The sequence below is a fragment of the Lobosporangium transversale genome, assembly GCF_002105155.1.
Source record: "Lobosporangium transversale strain NRRL 3116 chromosome Unknown BCR41scaffold_31, whole genome shotgun sequence".
Taxonomy (NCBI): domain Eukaryota; kingdom Fungi; phylum Mortierellomycota; class Mortierellomycetes; order Mortierellales; family Mortierellaceae; genus Lobosporangium; species Lobosporangium transversale.
Window position 1 is genome coordinate 447,221 of NW_019029009.1, and position 24,927 is coordinate 472,147.

The 24,927-nt window shown below is 41.7% G+C and overlaps 5 protein-coding genes across 5 annotated transcripts; 3 read left to right on the forward strand and 2 right to left on the reverse strand.

Moving 5' to 3' along the window:
* Nucleotides 1–187: 187 nt before the first annotated feature.
* Nucleotides 188–2,441, reverse strand: BCR41DRAFT_357915 (protein-tyrosine phosphatase-like protein). The gene is made up of 3 exons (XM_022024971.1): nucleotides 2,394–2,441; nucleotides 1,653–2,139; nucleotides 188–1,062 (listed from the first exon to the last, which is right to left on the reverse strand). The coding sequence occupies exons 2-3, from the start codon at nucleotides 2,028–2,030 to the stop codon at nucleotides 652–654; spliced, it is 789 nt and encodes a 262-aa protein (XP_021879288.1). The 5' UTR covers nucleotides 2,031–2,139; nucleotides 2,394–2,441; the 3' UTR covers nucleotides 188–651.
* Nucleotides 2,442–3,580: 1,139 nt separating this feature from the next.
* BCR41DRAFT_381568 (catalase) lies at nucleotides 3,581–5,748 on the reverse strand. The gene is made up of 3 exons (XM_022027318.1): nucleotides 5,615–5,748; nucleotides 4,921–5,235; nucleotides 3,581–4,675 (listed from the first exon to the last, which is right to left on the reverse strand). The coding sequence occupies exons 1-3, from the start codon at nucleotides 5,695–5,697 to the stop codon at nucleotides 3,622–3,624; spliced, it is 1,452 nt and encodes a 483-aa protein (XP_021879289.1). The 5' UTR covers nucleotides 5,698–5,748; the 3' UTR covers nucleotides 3,581–3,621.
* Nucleotides 5,749–7,458: 1,710 nt separating this feature from the next.
* BCR41DRAFT_372561 (hypothetical protein) lies at nucleotides 7,459–8,051 on the forward strand (the record flags this gene model as incomplete). Its single annotated transcript, XM_022026697.1, has 3 exons — nucleotides 7,459–7,597; nucleotides 7,758–7,937; nucleotides 7,963–8,051. 3 exons carry the CDS (start codon nucleotides 7,459–7,461, stop codon nucleotides 8,049–8,051), a joined length of 408 nt encoding a protein of 135 aa, XP_021879290.1.
* A 2,111-nt stretch (nucleotides 8,052–10,162) lies between these two features.
* BCR41DRAFT_357918 (hypothetical protein) lies at nucleotides 10,163–14,227 on the forward strand. The gene is made up of 3 exons (XM_022024972.1): nucleotides 10,163–11,574; nucleotides 11,732–11,877; nucleotides 12,014–14,227. The coding sequence occupies exons 1-3, from the start codon at nucleotides 10,312–10,314 to the stop codon at nucleotides 14,184–14,186; spliced, it is 3,582 nt and encodes a 1,193-aa protein (XP_021879291.1). The 5' UTR covers nucleotides 10,163–10,311; the 3' UTR covers nucleotides 14,187–14,227.
* A 5,446-nt stretch (nucleotides 14,228–19,673) lies between these two features.
* Nucleotides 19,674–21,367, forward strand: BCR41DRAFT_308802 (armadillo-type protein; the record flags this gene model as incomplete). The annotated part of the gene is made up of 3 exons (XM_022020930.1): nucleotides 19,674–19,893; nucleotides 20,017–20,588; nucleotides 20,678–21,367. 3 exons carry the CDS (start codon nucleotides 19,674–19,676, stop codon nucleotides 21,365–21,367), a joined length of 1,482 nt encoding a protein of 493 aa, XP_021879292.1.
* Nucleotides 21,368–24,927: the final 3,560 nt, after the last annotated feature.

Below are 24,927 nucleotides of genomic sequence, written 5' to 3' on the forward strand. Positions count from 1 at the left end.
AGCCGAAGTGAAAAGTGGTTACAGATGGTGTTGATCAAGATAACCTAAAGTAAAACGCTAGCTATCATTTTGTCGAATATTTTTGTGGATGCTTTAATGCTTTAACAGAAAATGCATAAAGTTCCAACTCATCATCTTTTTTTTTTTTTTTTTTTTTTTTTTTAATCCTATAAGCACCATAATCAGTAACAAAAAAAAAAAAATAAAAAAGCTAAACTAAATGCCTGTTTAATAATAGCCATGTGTCAATAGAAAGACTCCTACTCCTCGGCCTCGGTCACAAATGGCTTCCTTTCGGATCATTGGCATTTCGTTAGCTCGAACCTGTTGACAGAGTCGCCGTCGATAATGATTATGATCTTGCCGAACTGCCTTTTCTTCATCCGTAGTTGCCACCAATCTCATGACCTCCATTCCAATCCGATCGAAAGCATTTGTCCCCGCAAAACATCTATGGTTTATCTTCAACATTCCTGATCCTGGTACTGATATTTTTCTGCTCCTCGTCATTAATAATTTTCTCGTCTTTATTTGCTGCTTCTTTGATTGCTCATACCCCATAGTCTTGTACACCATACTAACTCGCCCCTTTTTCCTTGCCCCCTGTTCGCTCATCCAGTATATCTTGGCCAAGGATTTAACTACGCAGAGTCAAGCCTTGAGCCGGAACATCTTGCTCAGTCCGCTCTTCAGTCCACTAGCTCCCGAGCCGTTACCTGAACCCGAGCCGTTGCTTCCTGAACCGCTGCCAAGCGCATGCTTCAGAATCTTTCCTCGCTTGTATCCATCAATGTATTGGATTTGGTTGCTGTTAAAGCAACCTCGACGACGACGGCGAATAAATTCCACTGTATCCAGGTTTGCCATACCCAATTCAATCATGGCAATGGCTACTAAAATAGGCGCACGTCCAAGTCCTGCAACGCAGTGAACAGCAATGGTTGGAGGAGCAGGAGCAGAGGCATCCTCTTCCTCCTCGCTGGCAGAGGGTGAAGGACTACGACGCCTAATAATGCGGCTGTCTACTAACTGCAACCAGTTCTTGATGATATTAGTTGGAGGCTATCATGAACAAAGAGGAAAAAATAAAAAATAAAATTAGTTATTGCTGTCAATGAATTATGTAAGCGCAGTCTCCATCTCCATTAAAGTCCCCATTTGTCTCATTTACTGTTTCCACCAATCATGTGCGTCGCTGGCTGCAAAGTATTTTCATAAGCGCACAGATCAATGACAGATGTGAGAAACATTGTAGTACGGAGGGAAAATAACAAAGGGTTCATGATCAATTGTGTCAATTTGAAAAAGTATTCCAAGGCCTGTCATATCTTTTCTAATTCCATACTCCTGGGTACTCTCCATTTTGTTCCTGATCATAGCGTTGATGATAAATATTAAAAAAAAAAAAAAAAAAAAAAAAAAAAAATTGTGCCCACCCCTATCCTCCTGGCTTGCGCTTATGCTATAATATTCTCTCCAGTTTTTTCTACTCATTTATCCATGTTAATGAATCCTGTATGTCTTCATTTGCTCATCTCTTTAATTGCTAATTATTCTGCATCCTTATCCGATAAGGTCACAAGCGCTTGATTTTTTTTTCTTTTCTTCTCACTTTTGTAATATGATCATGTCGTTATTAACATAACACTTACCACAGCTCCATCACGGAAAGGCCAGTCATGGACAGTGATGCCCTCGTTCTGAAGTGTCTCTGCACGGTATGTAGGCTCGCAGCAGCGGACAACGTCAGTAACGTTGTTGCGCTTCAGCTCGCTCAAGTAGAAGGGAAGGGTTGAGTCGGTAGGGCAATCGAGGATCAAAAAACGAATGCCCCTAGTCATCGGAGGTTCGATCAGTGTCAGCTGTCTGCCTAAAGGGGCCAAACCTGGACTGCGGGGGGGTGTAGGCAATCGCTGGAGTCGGGCGGCTGTAGAAGGGTTGATAGCCATCGATGATGAGGATGAGTCTGTTGAAACAGAGCGGAACATGCTGACGGGAGCGTGCTGAGCGTTGGCAGAGATAGTGCTCATTTTATCTGTCTGTTTTCTATGAATGTCTGTCGCTGCTGTTTGTTGTGTGGGTGTAATAAAGTGAAGAGTGTCCGATAGGATAAATGAAAAAATTAAAAATAAAAAAAAACTATATTATATTTTATGTGGTCCAAAAAAAGTAAATGAGCTTTGGATGTTAGCATTGCTGCAAAGTATTAATTGTGAAGGCTCAAGTATTGAGGATGAAGTAATGACTAAACAAGTGGTTTTGCAGAATAGTCTTCATTATATATCGAGAAGATTTTGTAGTAAGGATGATGGGGTGTAGAATGTGGAGATAAAGCGGTGTTCCAATTCATTCTCTAGATGTTTCTACAAATCAATCTCGTCATTCGAACTTGCCTTATAGTGAAACCCAGAAATATTATTCTGTGTCAAGAAAAAAAAAAAAGGGAAAAAAAAATTCAACGATAAAAAAAAAGTGGAATAAAAGGGAAAAAGGGAACGTGAAAGAATGTTCAAGTGCTCAAATTAGGGATCATCCAAGCAAGAAGTCGAGTAGAATTCAGTTAGGAAAATGACGAGGAAGTTGACGTGGTTTCCGGCAGCTGCTCGTCGAGAAGTGGAGAGGTGTGTATTAAAACTACTACTAGAAGGATCAGATTTTTTCATTGGATATCAAGGGAGGCATATACTCGCACAAAGGCGCAAGGGTATTTTTTTATGTGGATTGAAAGGAAAAAAAAGTGAGTAGGTTGATCAAGAATTAGGGCTGAATCGATCCTATTCAACTGGTAAATGTGTGATGGAGGTGATGGAATCAGGTCTGGTAGGGATGAAAATGTGGCAAGGTGAAAAAAGGAGAACAGAGAGAACAGAGAATAGAAGTTTTAAAAAGCGCAACAAATTACAAATTTCATTGGAAGATATTTGGGAAAGACCATTAATTCAAGGGTAAAAATGCAAAAGTCATGCGCCGAATTTTTTTCTTTTTGTCTTTTTTGGCATGATTGTGGCCACTCTGAATAAAGTATGTACGTTGAGTATGGTTATCATCTGGTATCCCTTAACAGGTCATTTTACTGAAAACTGATGTATCTTCGTTAGAAGAGCTGACATTTCGAATACAATACCAATCTGTGAACTGGCTTCTTCAGAAGTTTGCCAAAACGAAAACAAAAACATTGGCAACATTTCTTTTCTAATCAGTATTCAGAGCCTTTGATTACTTGTGTGGCCAATCAGCTTACTCGCCCTTAAATTTCTGAAATATTACAAGAAAAAAATTTTAAGCTTTCTTGTAAAAAGCGGGGGGAGTAACTTTTTCCTCAGCGCCTCCATTGACTGGTGGCTTTGTATTTCCGAGGAGCTGTCGATCAATAACATTGCGTAAATAATTGTATTTAGTCACAGGGTAGATACATGGCCGCAGCAGACTACGAGTAGAACCATCCATGCCTCATGTCTCTATTAACAATAATCACTCTTCGGATAAGATCAATCTTACTCTTATAATTTTTACAACACTGTGTTTTTATATTTATTTACTATGAGGTGAGTTAAGAATGGTTATATGGACAAAAAAGTTGCAAAGAGGTAAAAAAAAAAAAAGCAATAAACAATAGGATATTTAAGCCTTGGACTGAAGAGCCTTAAGCTTGGCTTCAACACGAGCACCCCACTCCTTATCGGCACGCTTAATATGTTGAACTTGGCGTTCCTGAAGGAAGGGCTTGGCATTCTTCAAGTGACCGGCCATGTTGTCAACCAAGTCAGACTTCTCCTCGGCGCTCAAAAGACGGTACAAGTCACCAGGCTGGACAAAGTCCTCATCTGAGAGCTGGATATAATGGCGGGCAGCAATAGCGTTAACCTCGAAGCTAGAGTAGGTGTTTGCGACACCGCTCTGCTTGGCACCTCCGAAGGAGTTGGGCTCATAGTTGGGGGCAGCGCCACCGTTGCCGTTGACGGCCATGAAGCCATCACGCTGCTGGTTGTTAATGCGAGCATTGTAAGCAACGTTAATGGGGATCTGCTGGTAGTTGGTGCCGAGACGGTGGCGATGGGTATCGGGGTAAGAGAAGAGACGACCCTGCAACATACGGTCGGTCGAGGCCTCAATACCGGGAACCATGTGCGAGGGCGAGAAGGCAGCTTGCTCAACCTCGGCAAAGTAATTGTCGGGGTTGCGGTTGAGAACCATCTTTCCAACGGGGATCAAGGGATAATCCTTCTGAGACCAGACCTTGGTGACATCGAAGGGGTTCCAGCGGTAAGTGGCAGCCTCCTTCACAGTCATGACCTGGATATGAACAGTCCATGAAGGGAAGTCACCCTTGGCAATGGCGTTGAAGAGATCGGCAGTGGCATAGTCAGGGGCCTCAGAGGCAAGCTTGGCAGCCTCAGAGGCCTTGAGGTTCTTGATACCCTGGTCGCACTTGAAGTGCCACTTGACAAAGTGAGCCTCACCAGCCTCGTTAACAAGCTTCAAGGTGTGAGAAGAGAAGCCGTGCATGTGGCGGTAGCCATCAGGGGTACCGCGGTTGGAGAAGAGAATGGTGACCTGGTGAAGAGTCTCGGGGACGAGTGAGATGAAGTCCCAGAAGGCATCAGGATCTCCGCAGTTAGTCTGGGGGTTACGCTTCTGGGTGTGGATGAAATCAGGGAACTTGATGGGGTCACGACTATTGTAAAAGAGATCCATGAACCATGTATACTTTAGTCAGTACAAAACTTATTTTTTTGTGTTTGGAAATATTCCGTGGTGACATGTGATTTGTTTTTGTCTGCTGTTGGGTGGTGTGGCAACGATTTTTTTTCAGTCCTGAAATTGCAGCTCTTCTTCCCGATTCGGTCGCCTACAAAATTTTTGTTTGTATCTTTAGCAGACCACAGCTATTTTGGATTGACATGTCACATGGCTACTTACATGAAGAAGACGGGGGTGTTGTTTCCGACCATATCCCAGTTACCCTCCTCGGTATAGAACTTGACGGCGAAACCACGAGGGTCACGAGCCGTATCAGCAGAACCCTTCTCACCTCCGACAGTAGAGAAGCGAGTGAAGAGAGGGGTGCGCTTGCCGATGCGGTTCAAGAACTTGGCCTTGGTATACTTGGTGATGTCGTGAGTAACCTCGAAGTAACCATGGGCACCAGCACCCTTGGCGTGGACAACACGCTCGGGAATACGCTCACGGTCAAAGTGGGACAACTTGTCAATAAGAGCGAAATCCTGGAGAAGACTTTAAAACAGATCATGGTTTCAATAGAAAGAATAGAATTTGTGTTAGAATTTCATACAGAACCATTCATATTTCATTTCAGGGATCAGAAGTGAGGAATGTTTCATGTCTTTTTTTTTATGTACACTGAACCAAACAAGACAGTGTAAAGAGACAGTGCAAAGATTTTTGAAGATGCATAACCCATTTCACAGCCTGTGGGACAATGAGTTGCACATTTCAAGCACATGGTGCCTCAATTGTTCTCCGCAGTGCTTCCGGAACAAAACCCCAAATTTCTCTACAACAACATTTTCGCTGTCCAGAAGACACGGTAAAATCCCTGGAGTGAATGGGATAACTGCAATGAAGGAAAGGTGGAGAGGTGTGAAGTACTTACATTGGGCCGAATTGACCAGCAGTGATGGAGTTCTGGTTGTCCTCAACGGGGTTGCCGTTGGATGTAGTAAGGATAGAAGACATGATGATTCGTGAGTGTATGTATGAGGGTGTGGGTGAATGAACAAGAAGAAAAAAGAAGAAAAGAAGAAAAGAAAGAGAAACCGAAGCTCGGTGTCTTCCTTTAATAAAGTGTGCCTGTCCTTGTCTCGTTGTCGTACAGTTTTCCGAAGACGAACTAGTTTTATTTTTTTCCTTTTTCCAGCAGAGGTTTCTGGTTTGTTCTCCGTGGATTAAGCGAGAGAGCGATGCTTTTCTAAACTTTAAAAATGAACCGGAACAAGTCAATTTGCTCCGAGTGCCCACTCGTTGAATTTTTTCTCTCACTGCTCCGGTTCGACAACTGTACACCCAGATATTTTTCTGATCGGTCTCCATCCTCCGCATTTTGCGGGCAAAAATACATTTCTGCTCAAGACAAAAAGGAAATTCTGACATGTGACTTTATACGTGATTAAAGTGGGGCAGGATTCCAAACTATACCATATAGCGCAACTGGCTGTTTTTTTCCATTCTTGGATCCCCTGTAGCCTAGTTGGTGCGTGCACTAATGTAGACTAACAATCTCTGTTTCTTATGTATATACCTTATATTCATGCGCAGCAGGGACATGGCATCTTTTAAGTACTTCTGACCTTTCTTTGGTTAGATGCCAAGCCTGAAGCACCAACGTACTGACAAAACTCCGCCAGCCAACGACCCAATAGCCAACGATCCGATAACCAAGGGACTTTGCCTAGTTCATGCTTTCATGGCGATAAGCACGGAATACCGATTAGGGTCTCAGGAGACTCGCCTTAACAATGAGAGGCTTCAGAAAGATGGAGTGCTTGCTAGAAAGCCCGATCCTTATTCTTGAATGACCCAAGTCCTATAGCAAGGCTATATACAAATTATCTAAGACTTATTCCCATCTACTACATCTATCACATGTAGTAGGACCTTGAGACCAATGTCAACAATTCCCTTTTGAGTCTCTTTTAGATTTTTGATCTTGAGGTGCCAGATATTGCCATAAATGTTTGCCAGATAACGCACCATGCTCTCAAGATCCCTTGGTGGCTTGTTAGCTTGAATCTGGTTCTTCTCCATGCTTTACACAATGAACGAGGGAAATGCGTACACACATAAGCTTTCTTCTAATCACTATTGAACGTCTCTCGTCCGACTCTTTCATATCCATCCTTGTAACCATGATAAGGTTGATCTTCCCAGGTTCAATAGTGTGATACTGCGAGACGAGCATAGCATGTAAGCAAAAAAGGTCACCTCTAGTTTTCAATCGATATTACTGTTTGTAAGCCACATAAGCCTTCTTCATCTGCTTCGATTTCCGTGCTATTCCAGAGAAAGTAATACCTGATTTTGTTTGTGCCTTCTAGATGACAATCCCTATAGCAGCTTCACTTCTACCCCACCTCCCTTTCCGCTACTACGCTTGAGCAGCTTATGCGAGTGCGCGAGGCATATGTGCACTCATGCTCGGGCAGTAAAAGGTTAATTTTGATATTATTAGTATTTTCATTCAACTTATGAGTCTTTAAATCCGGCTTACTTTACTGCAAGTCCGATAACGCACAGACGAAGTGCTAATTTTGAAGGGTCTAATGAAAGACCATATAGTTACTCATATACTCATATAAATGTTAACGACATCTTATTGATTGTTCATGACGAAAAAAGAAAAGGTACAAAGCTATGACCTTAATAGTACAGAACTACAAGTTGTAGCGAGGTCTATCACAACATTCCAGCATAGTTATAATTAATAGGTAAACGAATAACATGTCTGCAGTGAGACTGTTAACGTTGCATGCATACATTTCCAATTTTCTATCTGCTGCCGAACTCATGTCAAATTCAGCACACGATCTGATGCTGCAGATTCTGAAATACGATTCCGTGTGTGTCCAAACATTTTGTTGTAGTGGAGTAGTTGATTGCGGGGGATCATATGAGTAGTGTAGTGTTCCACCCAAATACTCAATGTCATGTGTATTTTTTCTTTATTAGTATTTTGCAAAACAAAAAAAAAAAAAAAAAAAAAAAAAAAGGCTGCGTATAACGGGTTCTTAATCCCATAGCTCTCAGCCAGCCAGGACATAATAAACGTCAAACACTCAACTGGTTCTACACAATCGAACTTTGGACGTTCTTGAGAGCTACCAATCTCAAGATCTGTACTTGTAACGCAGCCTCTCTCCAATCTAACCTCGTTTCTCTGTTATGTTCTGTGCAGATGGAAGATGGATATAAATCCAACAGTAAGATTTTTAACTAAATATACAGAAATGCACTATCTGAGTCAGCTTATTAATGGAAGATTGGGACTAGACAGCCCTGACCGTATATTTTCAGGCTCCAATGTGAAGGAATAAGTAGACAAGTAGACAATAAAATGATTGTTTTGACTCAGTCATACTAAATGTGTATTCCGACATTGCTCTCTGTTTTATTCTCCTCCATTGATTTGGGCGCTCTCTTTAACAGTCCACTCAAAACGGAAAGTATATATCATGGTATCCTGCCGTCAGAGAGCGAAGTTCCAACATGAAGCAATAGCCCAAATGCTGTATGACCGTGGGTCCCCGCACTGACAACAAATGATCTTGTCCAGAATTATTGAAAAGAGAAAGAAGATCAAGTATATACTTTATAAAAATTTTCCAGAATCACCAAATCTGTAAGGAGCGTCTTTTTTTAAAATAAAGTATGCAATGCATGCCATGCCATGCAGTAACAATGATCACTGCATTTACTGCATTATTTTTTGTTTATTTGCGCGGCAAAAATGCTCGGCTCTGGTGCAGAAAGTGTGCTCTGTCTTCAAACTTTCTTCGTGCTCCGTAAACTGTCAACCAATCCTATCGAAGTGCATTTGATAATTAAGTATTTTTACTCCGCCATGAAGGCTAGATCGCCAGATCCCATAAGAAAGCAGCGGTACATAAAGCGGCGTTGACCGCCTGTTTGCCCTTTTTTTTTATGCATATCATTTAGATAGCCAGGATTATGAAGTGGCAGTAACATTCTTGTGAAAATAATAAACCTCCAACTCTTTTCCTTGTCATACATTACTTTATGGGCTGCAGCCTAATCCATTTCATTGGCATATTTCAATATAAACTGATCGTGTCAGGAGTAGAAAGGAAGTGGGTCAGTGCTATGCAAGATTACAATGGAAGTAACACCCAGGTGCCAAGGATGGCTTCTGAAGGATGGTACAGAATCAAAGCCTTGCAGTCGGAGGGAAAAGGAAAGAGGAGTATCTGCACCTTTGTAGAGTATCGGTGATCTTTTGCTAATTTAATGAGGAGAAAATGGATCTATTTGTTTGTTGTTTGGTTTCTTCGTGCAATTTAGAATTGATCCAGTCTATTAGTTGGCTCAATTATTGAACAACTGTGGCAAATTCCAGACAACCGCGTGTTTGACTTGTATCTTACAACGCCCCTTGCTCTTTTTTATTAATACACTAATTCATAGTATAATGGCTCAATGGTTAATGGCTAATTGTCAATGATCCATGACCCATAAGCAACAATGGCTCTTAGGCCTGCTTCTTCTTTATTTCCCTTGCTCGCTCTCCGTTTCCTTCCTTCTCACTTTTTGCACTTTGAGCAAAAATAAAAATAAAAATTAGAGTAGAGCGAATTAACCAAAAATCAAAAAGGGGAATTCGTTGTCACCCCAAAATACTTTTTGTACTACCGGAGAAATAGAAAATAGAAAACTCTTTTTTCTGGATCTCATCTGTCTTTCAACGTATTCATCTTTTTATATCAATCTTTAAACGCCTCATTCGTATAGGATGAATATCTGCAATTACATCTCTAGTGTTTGAAGATATAATAATTCATTAATCCATCTAATCAAATGTTCGCGCTATATACTTGATATCACTATGAATAACCACATTCGACCACCATCAGTACCAAGCGGCAGGACCGCTTTTCCCAACAATTTAGGGATTCACCATATTGCCAAATTAGCGCCACTAGTCAACACGAGAGCCTCTCAAGTTAAAGTCCACATTTGACCACATTACTCTTGACCTTGGTCAACTCTTCGTGTTGTTGATTTATTTCGTTAACATATACTATTGATGAAATTAACCCCAAAGTAAGCAATAGTAATATATATATATCAACAATAATCACTATTGAAACAATGCTCTCACTGATGGACATGAGCTTGTTGACTGCAGCTTTAGATCGCCTGAACTTAGTCAATCTGCAATGGCAGCTAAAGCAAATCCAGAATTAGCATCTCGAGGAGAGGAGTACATTATTGCAGATACAGATGTAGATATCCTTGTTATTAAGACATCTGAGCCCTCCTATTCAAAATCAAGAAAGTTTGTGGGTTGCTCTCATAGTCAAATATTTTATGGACAGGGTCCTTTTAAACGGCCAGGTCAGGAGCAAGTTTGGGATAAAAACCACCAACCACATCGACAAAGCGGTTCTGAGAAATTGGACTTCGGCAACCCGCAGAGTTCCAGCCACGAGGATCAAGCCATCTTAAACCATTCTTTGTGTGATCTCGAGCAAATCCTTTCTTCGTCTTCTTTGTCTTTGTCTTTTTCTCAACAAGAAGAACCCCTCCCCCTTTACCCCTCAAACCTTTACTCTTACCATGTCGTCTAATGATACAACGACAATGATGACCCCCACCCTCACCGACAACAATAACAGGCGCTTGAGCCGCTTGGCCATGTCATCCTCACCATCCTTGCTATTGTCATCAGAATCTACCTGTCACCCTATTTCCTCCCCAACGCCCTCCTACCTCTTTTCCGCTTCCACATCTTGCCTGGTATCATCAGCGAACATGTGTTCTGCTTCCGCCTCTCCTGCTTCTCCTTCCCATTCCCACCAAATATATAGAACAATCAGTCCTGCGCCTACGCCCCTTGGATTAACTGCAGCACTCTCTTCGAACGATACACAAACGACCACGAGGTGTAGTCAAAGAAGCAGTGACCGCGATAATATTAATATTGCTGAAACCTCGTGCTCATCAGCTCTAGGTGTTGATGTTAGTGATAATGTGAATCATACCTACAGCTGTAACCTCGTGCTTCAATCGGCTGTCAGTCTCCCTCTCCCTTCAGCTCTCTGCACGACTGAGAAGCCCTCACAGCAGGATGAGCATCAAGTCATAAGGGCACGGGTCAACTCATCAACGGCCTCGCTTGTCTCACTTTCCCTTTCATCCCAGGGTTTGCGGCATATTTCTCCCGGACTAAGTTCACTGCAACAACAACAATTCTTTCAGCACCTTGCCCAGCAACAGCAGGAAGAACAGCCATTGCAACACCACCAAGGCGATTCTTCTCAGTCACAAGGGACCACACTCTCCATCTCAACCTTCAAAAGCTCCTTGCAAACAGACGAGGAGTTCTCTCCCTCTTCACTCTCTTCTTCCTCCTCTTCCTCCTCCTCCTCCTCACACTATTACTCTTCTTCTGATGAAGAACCATCCTCTCCAGTTTTCAATCCCTACAATTCAAAAGCATTTTATCTCTTCCATCAAAATAACCAGATTAATTCTGAGAGCATGGTCAACTTGACCGCATCCTCTATGCACATTGCTTCTCCGTCCGAGTCTTGTTCTGATTTCTCATCCGCATTCCACTCTCCTTCCGCATCTACTATTTGGACATCACCTTCTTGCAACATGAGAGGACCCTCCATTTCCTTATCACAACAAATCGCTTCAATTTCAGAGGAGCACATTGGCAGTCAAAGCCAAAATAAGGGTAAAGGGATCGCCAGAGCCTATCATCGTTATAATCAACGACGTATTGACAAAGCAAGTTTTGACGTACTACCAAGAGAGATCAGGATCCATATCTTCCGCTACCTTTCAACATTCCAACTAATCCGAGTCTCAAGGGTAAAAAAAAAACTCTATGCACCGATGAAAATTTTTTGATTTTTTGATTTTTTTTTTTCGTTTTGTCATTATTATTGCTTCTGATCCTCTCCTAATGTTACCATTGCACTGACATGAAAGACCTCTAATAAACATGATCATTTACACGTCATTCTAGGTCAGTCGGGCATGGAGGGGTATTGCTATGGACGGGTCTCTTTGGAAGACAATTGATGTAACAAGATATTACAAAAGTATCAAGGATAATCAGCTCCGCGCATTGGGATCTGCCGCATCCAACTTTTTGCGCTGTGCAAACTTCCGGTATGTCTTTTTATTTTTTTGACTGCGACTTTCAAGTGGCGAAATCTTCATGCCCATTCCCCCCTTCCCCCCCCCCCTAAAATGAGTCTTGATCACAAAGAACTAACGCAAGTATTCAAAATTCAAAATTCGTTAGTGGATGCGTACAGCTCTCTGATAAATCTTTGACCACCATTGCAGAGCGCTGCCCCAATATTGAGCGTCTTAATCTCACGGGGTGTCGTCTTATCACCTCCAAGGCCATTGCAGATGCTTGTACGAACTTGCCCCTCCTCGTTCATCTCGATCTCGCAGGCCTCCAGTCTGTCAATAACTTCACTCTCCAGACCTTGGCGGTCTACTGTCGCTCACTCCAGATTCTAAACTTGGCGTGGTGCAAACAGATCTCTGGGAGTGGACTGATCAAGCTGACTAGAAGCTGTCAAGAGCTACAAAAGCTCAATGTTTCAGGATGCCCTGGATTGGAGGATCGATATATGCCCGTTATTGGTATGAACATGCCTAAAATGAAGGAACTCTGTCTGAATGGATGCACCTCGTTAACAGATCGTGGCCTGATCGGCTTGCTCTCCGGGCTATCAGTGACTTCGAGCAAGAAGCATCGCAAATGGAGGATGAGGAAACGGATGGCTTCGTCTGTGAGAGTGTCAAGTTTGGGACACCTACTTATCAACCAAAGTTCATGTAACGATGATGACAGCGAGGATGAGGAGGGTGATGATATTGAGAAGGAAGGAGACTCTGATAAGGAAAGCGATATCGATGGTAATGAGGATGAAAATGATGAAGGCGACTCGGGAGAGGATGCGACTGAGGTTGGCAGCAATAATGCCAATGCTATTCCAATCCAACCACTTTCTTCCTCTTCAAAAAATAATTCCTCACAGGCAGGTCCTGAGGGACTACAGGCCCGACTTGTTTACCTTGGTCTGTCTCAGTGCCGTCTCCTTACACAAGAAGCTCTCCGGGCCATCGGCCATCTCTGCAGCCGTCATTTGCGTCGTCTCGAGATCTCAAGTTGTGAGAACTTCAACGATGAAGGACTCATCTATCTCGCGCAGCGCTGCACTCACCTCCGGTCTCTCGACCTTGAAGATGTAACTCTCTTGACTGATGCTTCACTGCGTGCATTTGCATTGAACTTGCCCAGGCTTGAACGGATTTGTCTTTCTTATTGCGAGAATGTGACAGACCAAGGAGTCATGCATCTGTTACGACCAGCATCTAATCCTACTACGCTGTCTACAGCAACTGCCATGATGATGAATATTGAGAGTCCATCCCCTTACTGTCCCAAGTTGACTCATATCGAGCTCGATAACTGTTTATTGATCACCGACAGACTGCTACTCGAGTTTGCAAACGTCTTGGAAGAGCGTGCAGTAGCAGCTCTAGAAAGGCGTAAAGAAAGGGAGAAGAAGCGTGAGGAACGAGGAGCGAGAATCCAACAAAGGAAGCGAAAGCCAATGTCGCCTCGACAAACACAGCAGGAGAAAGATATGGATGAAGTTAATCAACAGACAAAGACTGGACTGGAGCCAGATCAAAATACACTACAGCTTGCTGGACCAAGCAGTACTGTAGCTGCAGATCAGGCTAGTTCTTCGTCACCTGTCAATATTCCTAGTCATTTCCAACAATCCTCAGCATTTGCTGCCGGTTCGCCATCATCCTACTCCTCATCCCCACTGCAACCTCGCAGTGTTCTGGCTTCAACATCGTTGTCTGATGAGATAGTCGTCAAAAAGACACGACCAGGTACTCGTATCATGGCTCCAACACGTTCGTTTTCCGATCTATCCACATCCTCAACTGCGTCTCTGCCTCTCACATGGCCTGCGGAGGGCCTAACGCTCCGGAATGCTAATGGGAATAACAACAAGAAAGGAGGAGTAGCCCGAGCAAGAAGGCCTATTCGACCTACGATGCAAGTTTTTGATTGCCGAAACATCACTCTCGAGGGAGTTGAAGCTGCAAAGACTCGGTCACCCTCACTTTTGATCCGAAGCTACTACTCATGGACCCATCCCTCCGCTTCCGGACCTGCTGAATCTTCGGCATTTGCGGGTAACAGCAGCAGTGGCTCTGGCGGCATGAGTTTTTTTGATGGAGAGGGAGAAGGTAACGCAGATGATGAGGATGCGGATGGTGGAGCAAGCAACGGAGACAGTTCGAATACGAGTTTACATCATCTGCAACACATGCAGCAGCAAATACAGAGCAGGCGAAGCTCAATGTTGCAGCGTGCACGGTCCGGTCTTTCACGTCCAGTTAGTGCACGAGAACCAGCACAGTGCTGTGTAATGTAAAAAAAAATTTTGGTCTTGAAAATAAATAAAATCATTTCGTGCAAACATAATGATGATCATATCCTTCGTCTGTACTTTTCTCGAGGAAAAAAAAAGCGTCTGGGAAGCTAGCTGTTCTCCTCTCTACCCTCTCCCAGCGTGAACGACCAAAAATCATCATGGTCATCAAATTCACTAAAGAAAAGAATGACGACGAGTTTAAACTATCACGTAATCCCCATCAACGCCTTTTGGCGCATGTGTCTTTAAGCGTTTTAAAGTTATCAAATGAAAAAGCAGGGTTTATTTTTATTTCATTTCACTCGAACTCCTTTCTATAGCCTATGAATGTTAATTAGCACTTCAAATTAGCAACAATAATATTTTCTTACCTTGGGACAGGAAGGGATGAGGTGAACAAAGCTATTAAGGAAGAGATATGTATACAGCAAGTGTTAAAAAAAACAGAAGAAAGATTTTTTTCCTTTTTTTTTTTTTCAATTTATACGGATCAAGAGGGTCAGAAGGAAGGCAACAATAAATCTCAACATAATATGTTTAGACGTGGAAAATTCCTGTATTCATCATCCCAGAAAGTAAAAAAGAAAAAAAAGAAAAGAAAAGAAAAAATGATGACTAACCTTGGGTAAGATCAAAAAAGCTTCTTGCAAGATGAAAAAACTCCCCGTGAAAGATATAGTCGATAGCTCTATTCCAAAATCGATCTAAACAGAAAAGAGCCAGCAATGATAATAATAATTAGTGATAAGCACAAACATGATAGTATTTCTACTATCATCTTATGAATGAAACAAGTAAAACAGCAATGGATTGAAGGGAGATGATCAGAAGGAAGGCAACAATAAATCTCAACATTATGTTTTTTTAGACGTGGAAAAATCCCTGTATTCATCATTTGAACAAATCCAATATTATTACTCAGAAAGGAGAGGTTTTTTAGGATCTTTACAAAAAAAAATACTTACACAAAAAAAAAAAACTCCATACGAAACGCCAAGCAATTGAGCATAGAAATGAAAAATTGATATGATCAATGTCGCGTTAGAGACCTGCAATATAAAAATAAAGATCTTCAACTCTTGTTCCTATGTCGCAATGAAGATGAATTCTTGTTCCTCAACATAATCAATATGACGAACAGGTGAAGGTAATGAGGAGTTGAGAGGAGAGTTGATCTGTGAAAATTTGTTAAAAAAAAAGAAAACATTGGTATTTACACGTGATTATTACTTCAGCCACAGCTACAACAGGCGATCGAAAAAAAAAAAAAAAAAAGTCGACAGTCAGGGATAATGTCTACAAAGTGACAATCCAGTAAAGGGACCCAGGGCAAGTTTTCTGCGCCGACGCATTGGTTAAAAAAAAACTGACAACGGTGGTAGCATGGCATGCAGTGGCTTTTCATTTTCCTCCCGAAAATCCCGCGCTGTGCACCATGTTTATCACTCCTCAAAAAAAGTGTGTCGGAGCTGTGGAAGCCATAAAACACGCGTACGAAGGAGAAAAAAAAAACTTGGTCTGCTCCCATGATTTTCTTCGAAGGCTGACACTGTTTTTTCTATTACCGTGCACAATTGCTGTTTTTAATCATGCAAAGAAAAAGGTACGATCGTTTCTTTCCATTTTCGCATTAGTCTGACCAGCCCAAAAGACTGCATTCATGTTTGAAAAAAAAAAAAAAAATCAACACGATGATGTCCACTTCCCGTTTTATCCTTTGTAACGTCAGCAAGTTTGTAAGCGAGAACCGCCCCACAAACATGCATCAAACCACACCCACATACACACGCATGTGTTTACGAGCAAAGTAAGGTCAAGAAAAGAAAGAAAAAACAATAAGAAAAAGGACAAGTTTAAACCATGGGCTGTGAAAGAAAAGAACGGACATACACACAACGAATGTCTTGTGCTTTTAACTTCAATAGGCATTTGTTCTAGGCTATTCAGTATCTGTTTTTGGAAGATGAGCATCGATTGGATCAGAACTCATTCATCCCTGTCTTATTCGTCTTTTACTTTCTTTTTGTCAACATCCCTTTTGGATTTTTTTCTTTCTTGATTCAAAAGAGATTTATCTGTGCTGTGCTGAATGTGTGTGGATGATTTTGCTGTTCAAAATCCTTCGAGACCTGTCAAGTTGAGAAAATGACAGCTGGACATGCCTGTAGACCCGCCCTAAACTTGTGTCGCATTGCGAGTGCATTGATAAAAAAAAAAAAAAATTGTAAAAATAAAGGAGGATTTGCATTTCCATGCTGCTTTGAAGGGATGGTGTGACATGAATGGATCCCTGGGTTGCCGTGAAGGAAGAAACAAAGACATCATTATCTTTTTGCAAGCATTGCTGTGTCCATTCTGTATGTGTATGCTTGTGGTGTTTACATGTTTTGGGTTGAGTTGTTTACCCATTGGCCCGCTCGTTTTCCCTAGTCCTCTTTCTTCTCTTTCATCGCTTTTTTTTAGTCCATTACCAAGCAATTGTCATTGACACAACAACATTCTCTCATTTCCTTTGACTCCTTTCCCATCCTCATTGGCTCCCATTCCAAGTTCCACCCGAAGTCAAGGTGCTTTTTCTCTTTTAATAGTTTGTTTATATTTCTCCTGCTTTTCTTTGCTTCTCATTCTTCATTTCCATCAGTCATCAACTTTTTTTTTTTTTTTTTTTTTTTTTTAGTACAGTTAGTTGTTTGTGTAGGACTGACCGTTCTCTGCTGCAAGCTGTTCTAACAGCTTTTTTTTTTTTAAAAAAAATACAATATTTAATTGAGCCATCCAGTCTTAATCAATCTGAACCAACCCTGTTTCCTGTTCCCTTTGAATTTTTGTTTTTTTTTTTTATTATTATCTTTTTAATCATCCTCTTTCGTTTGCTCCTTCTCTCCACTCTTCTCATCCCTTGTGCCTTGTTGGATCTCGAAACAGAGGTTTCGTCTCCATTCAACAAAAACGAACAAACAATCATTGGTTTCTTTCTCTTACTCTTCATCCTTCCTTTCACATTCATATTCATCTTCTTTTACCTATTCTCTCGCGTGGTAAGCAAAACTTTCTTTTACCCGACACCAATCTCTTCTGGACGATCAATCAGCCACACACTACAATACAAAGAAAAGACCTCAATGACAATCCATTTGCATTCATCTCCTTCACTGTTCATCATTTTACCATCAGATCAGTCTATGCTTGAGACAACATTGAACAATTACTGTCATCGGAGGTTATAGAACCATTCCGACAGAAAAAGAGCGAGAAAAAGTCTTAGTTTATATATCTTCCATGATCCAAACCCGCCTCTCCATGCCACGATAAGGTTTATCATATCCACCCTATTTTTTCATGCCGATTGTCGGGCACTATTTATCTTGTCTGCTTGTTCGTCCGAGTGTATCTCACAGCAATCCTGGACCGAATTACTTGTCAGGAACCCGTCCCTACGCACACACCAACTCCTCACGCAGGGATACACACATGCACAATTTTTTTATTTTCATACCTCACTCTACCAGTCTTTCTCTCTCTCTCTCTCTTTTTTTTTCTTCCTCTCCTTGGGATATTCCGTCATTTTTTTTTTTTTTTTTTTTTTTTAATGTTGACTTGTTGTTGTACTAATTAATTCTTTTCTTTTCAAACCCACGACGTAATCAGGTCATCGTTTCCACGCCTGGAGATCTTTGCTTTTTAACTTCAAGCCATCCCAAGCTCTGGCCATATTTGGCATTCGATGCCCCCAGAGCTCTCTAGCCTTAAATACGAGACATATCTAAACGGTCTTGGAAAGTCTATCAAGGTATCTTCTGCCATGACTCCCAGTAAATCCCAATTCCTGTCCTCAGAAGCTAGTCTGAACAATAATGAAGATGAAATCCTGCCTCAACGCCATACGAGCACTGGTGCTGGAGCCGTTGGTTCTACTCAGTCCGAATCTCGCGATAAAGATCGTTCCAGCAGCCGTAGCTCTCCTGTAGAGTCAACGGAAGACCATGAAGTGGTGAGTGAACTTTGATAGTTTTTTTTTTTTTTTTTTTTTTTTTTCTTCTAATGACTTTATGAGATAGCTCGTAACTGATTCTGACTTTGTATATCAACTGCTCTTTCAATAGGCAGCAAAGCTTGAACAAAAAAGGCTGGAGCACGAGCGTCAGCGCAACTTGAAGCGTGAACTCTTTGAACAGCAAATGCAGCAGTTGGAAATCCAGCAACTGGAGGAAGAAAAGGCTATGCTTGCTGGCAATAAGAAATCAACAAACAATACTACTGGTTCTACTGTTGATTCGTCCCATGTGTTGGCCAATATCCGTTCTTTACCCGTCTCTAGACGTAACTCGAACGACGGTACTGATATTTGGAGTGGAATGGAAAAGTTAACAGTTGGTGACAAGTCTAAGCGACCTGTGGAGTAAGTAACCACACGCAATCTAGTCGTTACTCGTTACTTTACGACACAACTGGAAAGAACCACTTATTCATCTCTGTCATCTTTGTGTGTATAGTTTATCCAAGATTGGGCGGTCGATTACTGCAAAAGAAGATGTTACCTCACCTTCAGAATCCGCATTTAGCGAAAATGCACATCTTTCTCAGCTCGCGGAAAGATTCATTTTTAACGATGACACTACAACTACCACCACATCCACTGGTTCCAGTAACCGTCTCCCAACAATTCCACGAAGCATCTGGAAGGACCAACAGGGACTTGGAGCGGGATCTTCGGCTATTGGTAGCGCCTCTTATTTGCCTCGTTACCTCCAGATGGGGACGGAGGACGATGAAACATTTCTCCCTATGCGTTCGTCCTCTTCAGGAGCTCTTGATTTGGCTCAAATCTCGCGCACTTCAGGTCTGCGCCACCCTCGTGCCGAATGGCCTCAGTTTAACAAACCTCTTACGTCCTCCAGCGATCGCCTGCCAACTGTTGCTCAACATGGAAGCGGTATCATCGGGTTTGGAGGAATGGGCAACTCTGATGATCCTCTCAAATCTCCCTTGCCAAAACTCACACCAAAGTATTCATCAGCCGAGATTCCTACGCGTTTCAACAAACCCCCATCGCTGAAGCCATTTGATGATCTACCAGAGACAGACCACCGCGGACTCATCAAATCTGACTCGAGTCCCAGCGATGCCTGCCTGCAATTCCAGCAAGGCTACTGTCCTCGAGGTGACATGTGTCCCTATTCTCATACGCCCAACTTGCCCTCTACTTCCCGTTCTGCGGTGGGTACTCCCTTGGGTACACCACTAAGCACACCTTTAAGCCCAGGCCTGAGCATGTCAGCAGGCGGTCTCTCGAATACTGTTGGCTCTTTCTACTCGCGCATGAATAGCATCAGTGGGGCTAGTTCGATGACAAGTTTAACAGGCTCCACCGCAGGGTTTCCTTTCAGCACTCCCCAGAATGGAAATGCCTTTGATATCCCATCGAGCAACGCCACTAATGTTTTACGTATGCAACATCAGCAACCGCCTCAGCAACAAATGAATGGCATGCATAACACCAAAGGAAATACTAAGCGCCCCGTTGTCGACGCTGATGCCAATCGTTTTGCTGGTGCTGTGCTTGAAGGTTTTATTGGACAGATTTACTCGCTCTGCAAAGACCAGCATGGATGCCGCTATCTGCAGAAAAAGCTCGAGGAACAGAATGAAGCTCACTTGGCCATTATTTTCAACGAAGTTTTTGGTCACTTTGTTGAGCTTATGACAGGTATGTTGATTGCGCTGTCATGTCTGATGCATTAGACAATTTTACCTTCAAAGGTTATTAACTTTCTTTGCAAAAAAAAAAAAAAAAAAAACCTAATTTTGGTTTAATAATCACTGGAACTAGACCCATTTGGAAACTATCTTTGCCAGAAGCTTCTTGAATACTGTGGTGATGAACAGCGGACTGCCATTGTTGAAACTGTTGCTCCCGATCTTGTCAACATTTCCTTGAATATGCATGGCACCAGGGCTGTCCAAAAAATGATTGAGTTTTTGTCGACTCCCCAGCAGATTGCTATCGTGGTTGTGGCTCTCAATCCAAGCGTTGTGACATTGATCAAGGACTTGAATGGAAATCATGTTATCCAAAAATGTCTCAACCGCTTGGCATCAGAGGATAATCAGTTCATCTATAACGCCATTAGCGCACATTGCATTGAGGTGGCAACCCATCGTCATGGATGCTGCGTCTTGCAGCGATGTATTGATCATGCTTCCGCTTCACAAAAGATTCAGCTTGTGCGTGAGATCACGTTTAATGCTCTTGCTTTGGTTCAGGATCCATTCGGCAACTATGTAGTTCAATACGTGTTAGATCTGGCTGATAACCGCTTTACAGATGCACTCATTCGCCGATTCATCGGCAATGTTTGTGTCCTGTCCGTTCAAAAGTTTAGCTCCAATGTCATTGAAAAGGTAAGAAAAGGACAGGTGCTCTTCAAAACAGACTCTTGGGTGTATGAAAAGCTTAATTTATTTTGTATCTTTTCACATGTTACACATAGTGTATTCGCGTGGCTGAGCCGGAGACCCGCAAGTTCTTGATCGAGGAAATGATTAATAAGGCGCGTTTAGATAAACTCCTCCGCGATTCGTATGCCAACTATGTGGTCCAGACCGCTTTGGAATTTGCTGATCCTATGCAACGTGCGCAGTTGGTCGAATGTATTCGACCTTTACTCCCAGCCATCCGCAATACTCCTTATGGCAAGCGCATCCAGAGTAAGCTCCACCGTGAGCAGATGTCTGTAAACCAGATAGCCCATCTGGGTATGAACGGTATGGGTGTCATGGGTCCCATGAATGGCATGAATGGTCTTGGAGGGATGGGTAATATGGGCAACTTGAACGGCATGAACATGGCTAATATGAATGGCATGAATGGTATGCCCAATGGTATGGCGATGAATATGGCGAATATGGCGAATATGACCAACAATATGAACGGATTGGGTCATATGAATGTCATGCCTATGCCCAACATGGGCAGTATGAGCAATGTCGGAGGGATTTCAGGCGCTATGACTAACGGTAACATGAACGGCATGAACAGTGGAAACAACATGAACGGCATGAACAACATCCCCAACAACGTTAATGGCAACATAATGGGTTTTGGTTTCTCTGGTATGCAGTTCGGCAACATGGGTATGATCGGCATGAACGACTACAACCCTTACAACGGCTACATGTAATCGCCATTTTTCTTTTTCTTTTTTTTTTTTTTTTTTTTTTTTTTTGTTTTGTTTGGTTGGCATCTAAGTGCCGAACCGTGTCTATTCAGCCAAGAGACACGAGAGTATCCCCTTCCAGTTCCGTGGTTTTTTCATTTTTTTTTTCTTTCTCTTTTTGCTCCTTTTCTTTTTTCTGCGTGTGCACCATTTTGTTGTAAAAATGTACTATCATTGTATATCGTCGCTCACACTTTCATTGATATATTTTCTCTTTTTATATATATATTATATATTTGTTATTATTGTGCTTTTACACTTACTTTATTTTATTATCACTACCGCATTATCATTGTTCTAGTACCACTGTTGAGATTATATTTTTATGTTTTTTTATTTTTATTTTTCATTTCCTCCTTTGTCCGTGATCTCTGGTTTATTGTCACGAAGGACTTGTAAAACTTAGTAAACTTAGTATTGCAATTAAAAATCTCAAAGCGATGTAACTGTATGGGTTGATAATTGATCAATATCGATCGTGCTGTGTTGCCGAGACTTGAAAAGGTTTATAAACTCCTCCTCTTCGGATTGAACTCTTCTTATCAGCACTCACATTTCCTTGACATAGCTTTTCACTGTCTACATCCATAATACCTCCAACGTCTCATCACGAGTTTGATATGTTGGAGTGGTCCCCAATGGCTTCAACAGGCTCAACAAATTAGATGATTTTAGCAGCGTTTAACAACCTGATACATCAAGAAGAGGATAGATTATGTTCATTGATGCTTGCTTTCCCTTTTTACGGGTTCGTTAAATATATTTATTTAAAGGTAAACAAATACACATTTCTTGAAGATACAGTTACATTGGATGCTTAAACGCTATGTATGTATGTATGTGTAATATTAATGTTTATTGAGCTTCTAAATCTTGAGCATTGTTACAGGTTGAAGACATATTGTTATTTTTTTTTTTTTATTCATAAATGAGGTCAACCGATGCAGTTTGAGTGTATGGGAAAATTTTGGCAATGGCTGTAGTTCAGGAATGAGGAATGAAGGAGCGAGAATTACTTTATAACTGATTCCTTCAAGAATTGCACTCCCCATTAACATCCGCATTCACCATGCATGGCATGACCATCAGCCAATCACTGGTCTTGGTTTTACCCGTGTCATTAAAAGATACGCCCCACTATTCAGCCTCACTTGAATGTTTATTTTTTTATTGACAGGGCGTTGTAAATCAGGACGATCTTTTGTTGATTTGCTTCCAAATTTGGAACGTGATAAACTACGCCGCCCGGCGCGTTACGTCTAGACATCACTACAGGTGGTGGCGCTCCTGTATATTCATATAGATAAAAGATAATAATAGTAAAGGAACTCTGAGAAGAACAGACATTTGCTCAAATTCCTTACATATCCCCACTTCAATCAATTCCATTCAATCTTCTCCTGTCTTTGACACTCATATCCTACCTTAGGGTCGTTGCTTCTATCCAACCCCCACCAAATCTCTACCAACGCTTTCGGAAGCGGAAGTCCCTTCCCAAGCACTGTTGAGCCAGCTAAAAGAATCACTCATTCAAGCTGATGTCAACTACCAAAATTGTTTGGGTGAGAAGATGAAGACGACCGTTCATTACAATGAGGCAATCATCAATCCAGCCCTTCCTACCGAAGATGCTGAAGCAGCTAGACTGAAGTTTGAGCAGATGAACAAAGATCTCACTGACAAACTCGACAGGGCTGAGGTCCATTATCAAATGATCAAAGATCTGACTGATATCCAGGAAGCCATGAACAAAACTAGGCAACTTGTTGTTGCACCAAACGAAGAACGGTCGCTTCCTGAGGCTGAAACCCAAGATCAATTAAAGAATACTATAGAGTCCTTTCCTAAACAAAGGAACCATCCTGGAAGAGTTGAGAACCATCATCCCTATCAATTAGGGATCAGAGCTCAAGCAGCCGATGATAAACCCTAGAATATTCTTGGTAAAAACCTAGAACAAAAAAGAAGTAAACTAAATATCAACACAATTGTTGAGTGCCCTACCGGCTCACCTTTGGCTCACCTTTTGATGAAAACAAACATTCATCTTTAATTCACAAAATTTTGGCTATTAATTATTCTTTAAAAAAGCAGCGCCAAGTGCTGTACTGAAAGCTAAAAGACCACAATCAAAAGCACCACATCCGTATGACAATTATGCGAATCCTAAACCAAACAGAAATCTTGGTTACAGAGGGCCTGAGCAAGGCTCGTCACCAGTCTGAGGACGAAGTTCATGTGCACATGCACGTACTGAAAGGCAAATCTGGCTTGCTCTTGCAGACACTTCTCTCTCAGGCTGGGACCAAACTTGACATTTTGGCTGGAGGTCTCTTTTTTAAATTTGAAAAAATTCCCGAGTCGAAAGCATCTCCTGAAGCAACACCAGAGGTTAATAAGCCAAAAAAAGGTACAGCCATCTGATAAAGCCAACTCAAAAAATAGACGAATAACACGATCCAAGAGAATGGCATCATAACGCTCATAGAGAGTATCGCAGAGGTTTTTTACTGGCAAAAAATAATAATCTGCACGTTGAGGTTTATTTTTTCCTCACAGGTTTTGTTTTTAATTTCCTGAGTGACAGAGATCATGTATAAGCAATATCAATTAGGTTAAAACATTGCACGCAGCACCACATTATCCGAGCATTTATTCATTTGTTTTCTATATATAAAGGTCCTATTTATGTGGGCTGGAGGGCTGCAATTAAACGAAATATGCAACAGCGGTTATGACGGGCCCTCAATAAGTATGTGTGTAGGACCGATTTAAAAGCGCTACCGCCTTTGTCTAAAGTGCAAGCGAAATCACTATAATAATTTTGTGCAACATAGTATTTCGCCCATATTTCTAGAGCATTCCTTGCAACAGGACATTAACTAGTATAAATAGGTCTACTTTTCTATCTAGTTCTGTAGCATAGTTCCCCCTGAATAAAGATACCTTTATTGCACCCTTAGATCCCCCTAGAACACTACCTTGACTTTTGCATAAAGGGTAAGTGGATAATGATGGCTTCATTCATAAAGAATGAACCATTGTAAAAAATCCTCAAGGAACGGGTATAATGCTTTTTTTAAAAAAAGATAATTTTCCATCCACTTGATTGCTATTCGATTTAATTCTCCAGATTCGTACCGGCTGATCCTCCTGAATATGCAGCTTCGATGTCGATTTTTATGACACGCTGACTTACATGTTTTAAGCATTTATATGGATTCTTGACGACCGTATTTCTGGCGGTAAGAAAGTTCTGAACTTTAAAATCGCCATATACGTCTCCTGGCACCACAAAATAGAGGAAAATATCATCACTTCCCTTCGACTTTGATCGGTCTGCAGTAATATAATCAATTATCTTCCTGAAGGGTGCTTGCTTGATCGGATGCTTCTCTGATACTGTGACCTGAAATAGCTCGTTGGGTCCCAATGCAAAATCAATGCACGGAAATTTAGAATGTTCTGGTACAAACAACTTGCCAGCTGATTGAGTGAGCCCTGATAATTCCTCTGAAGTCCGG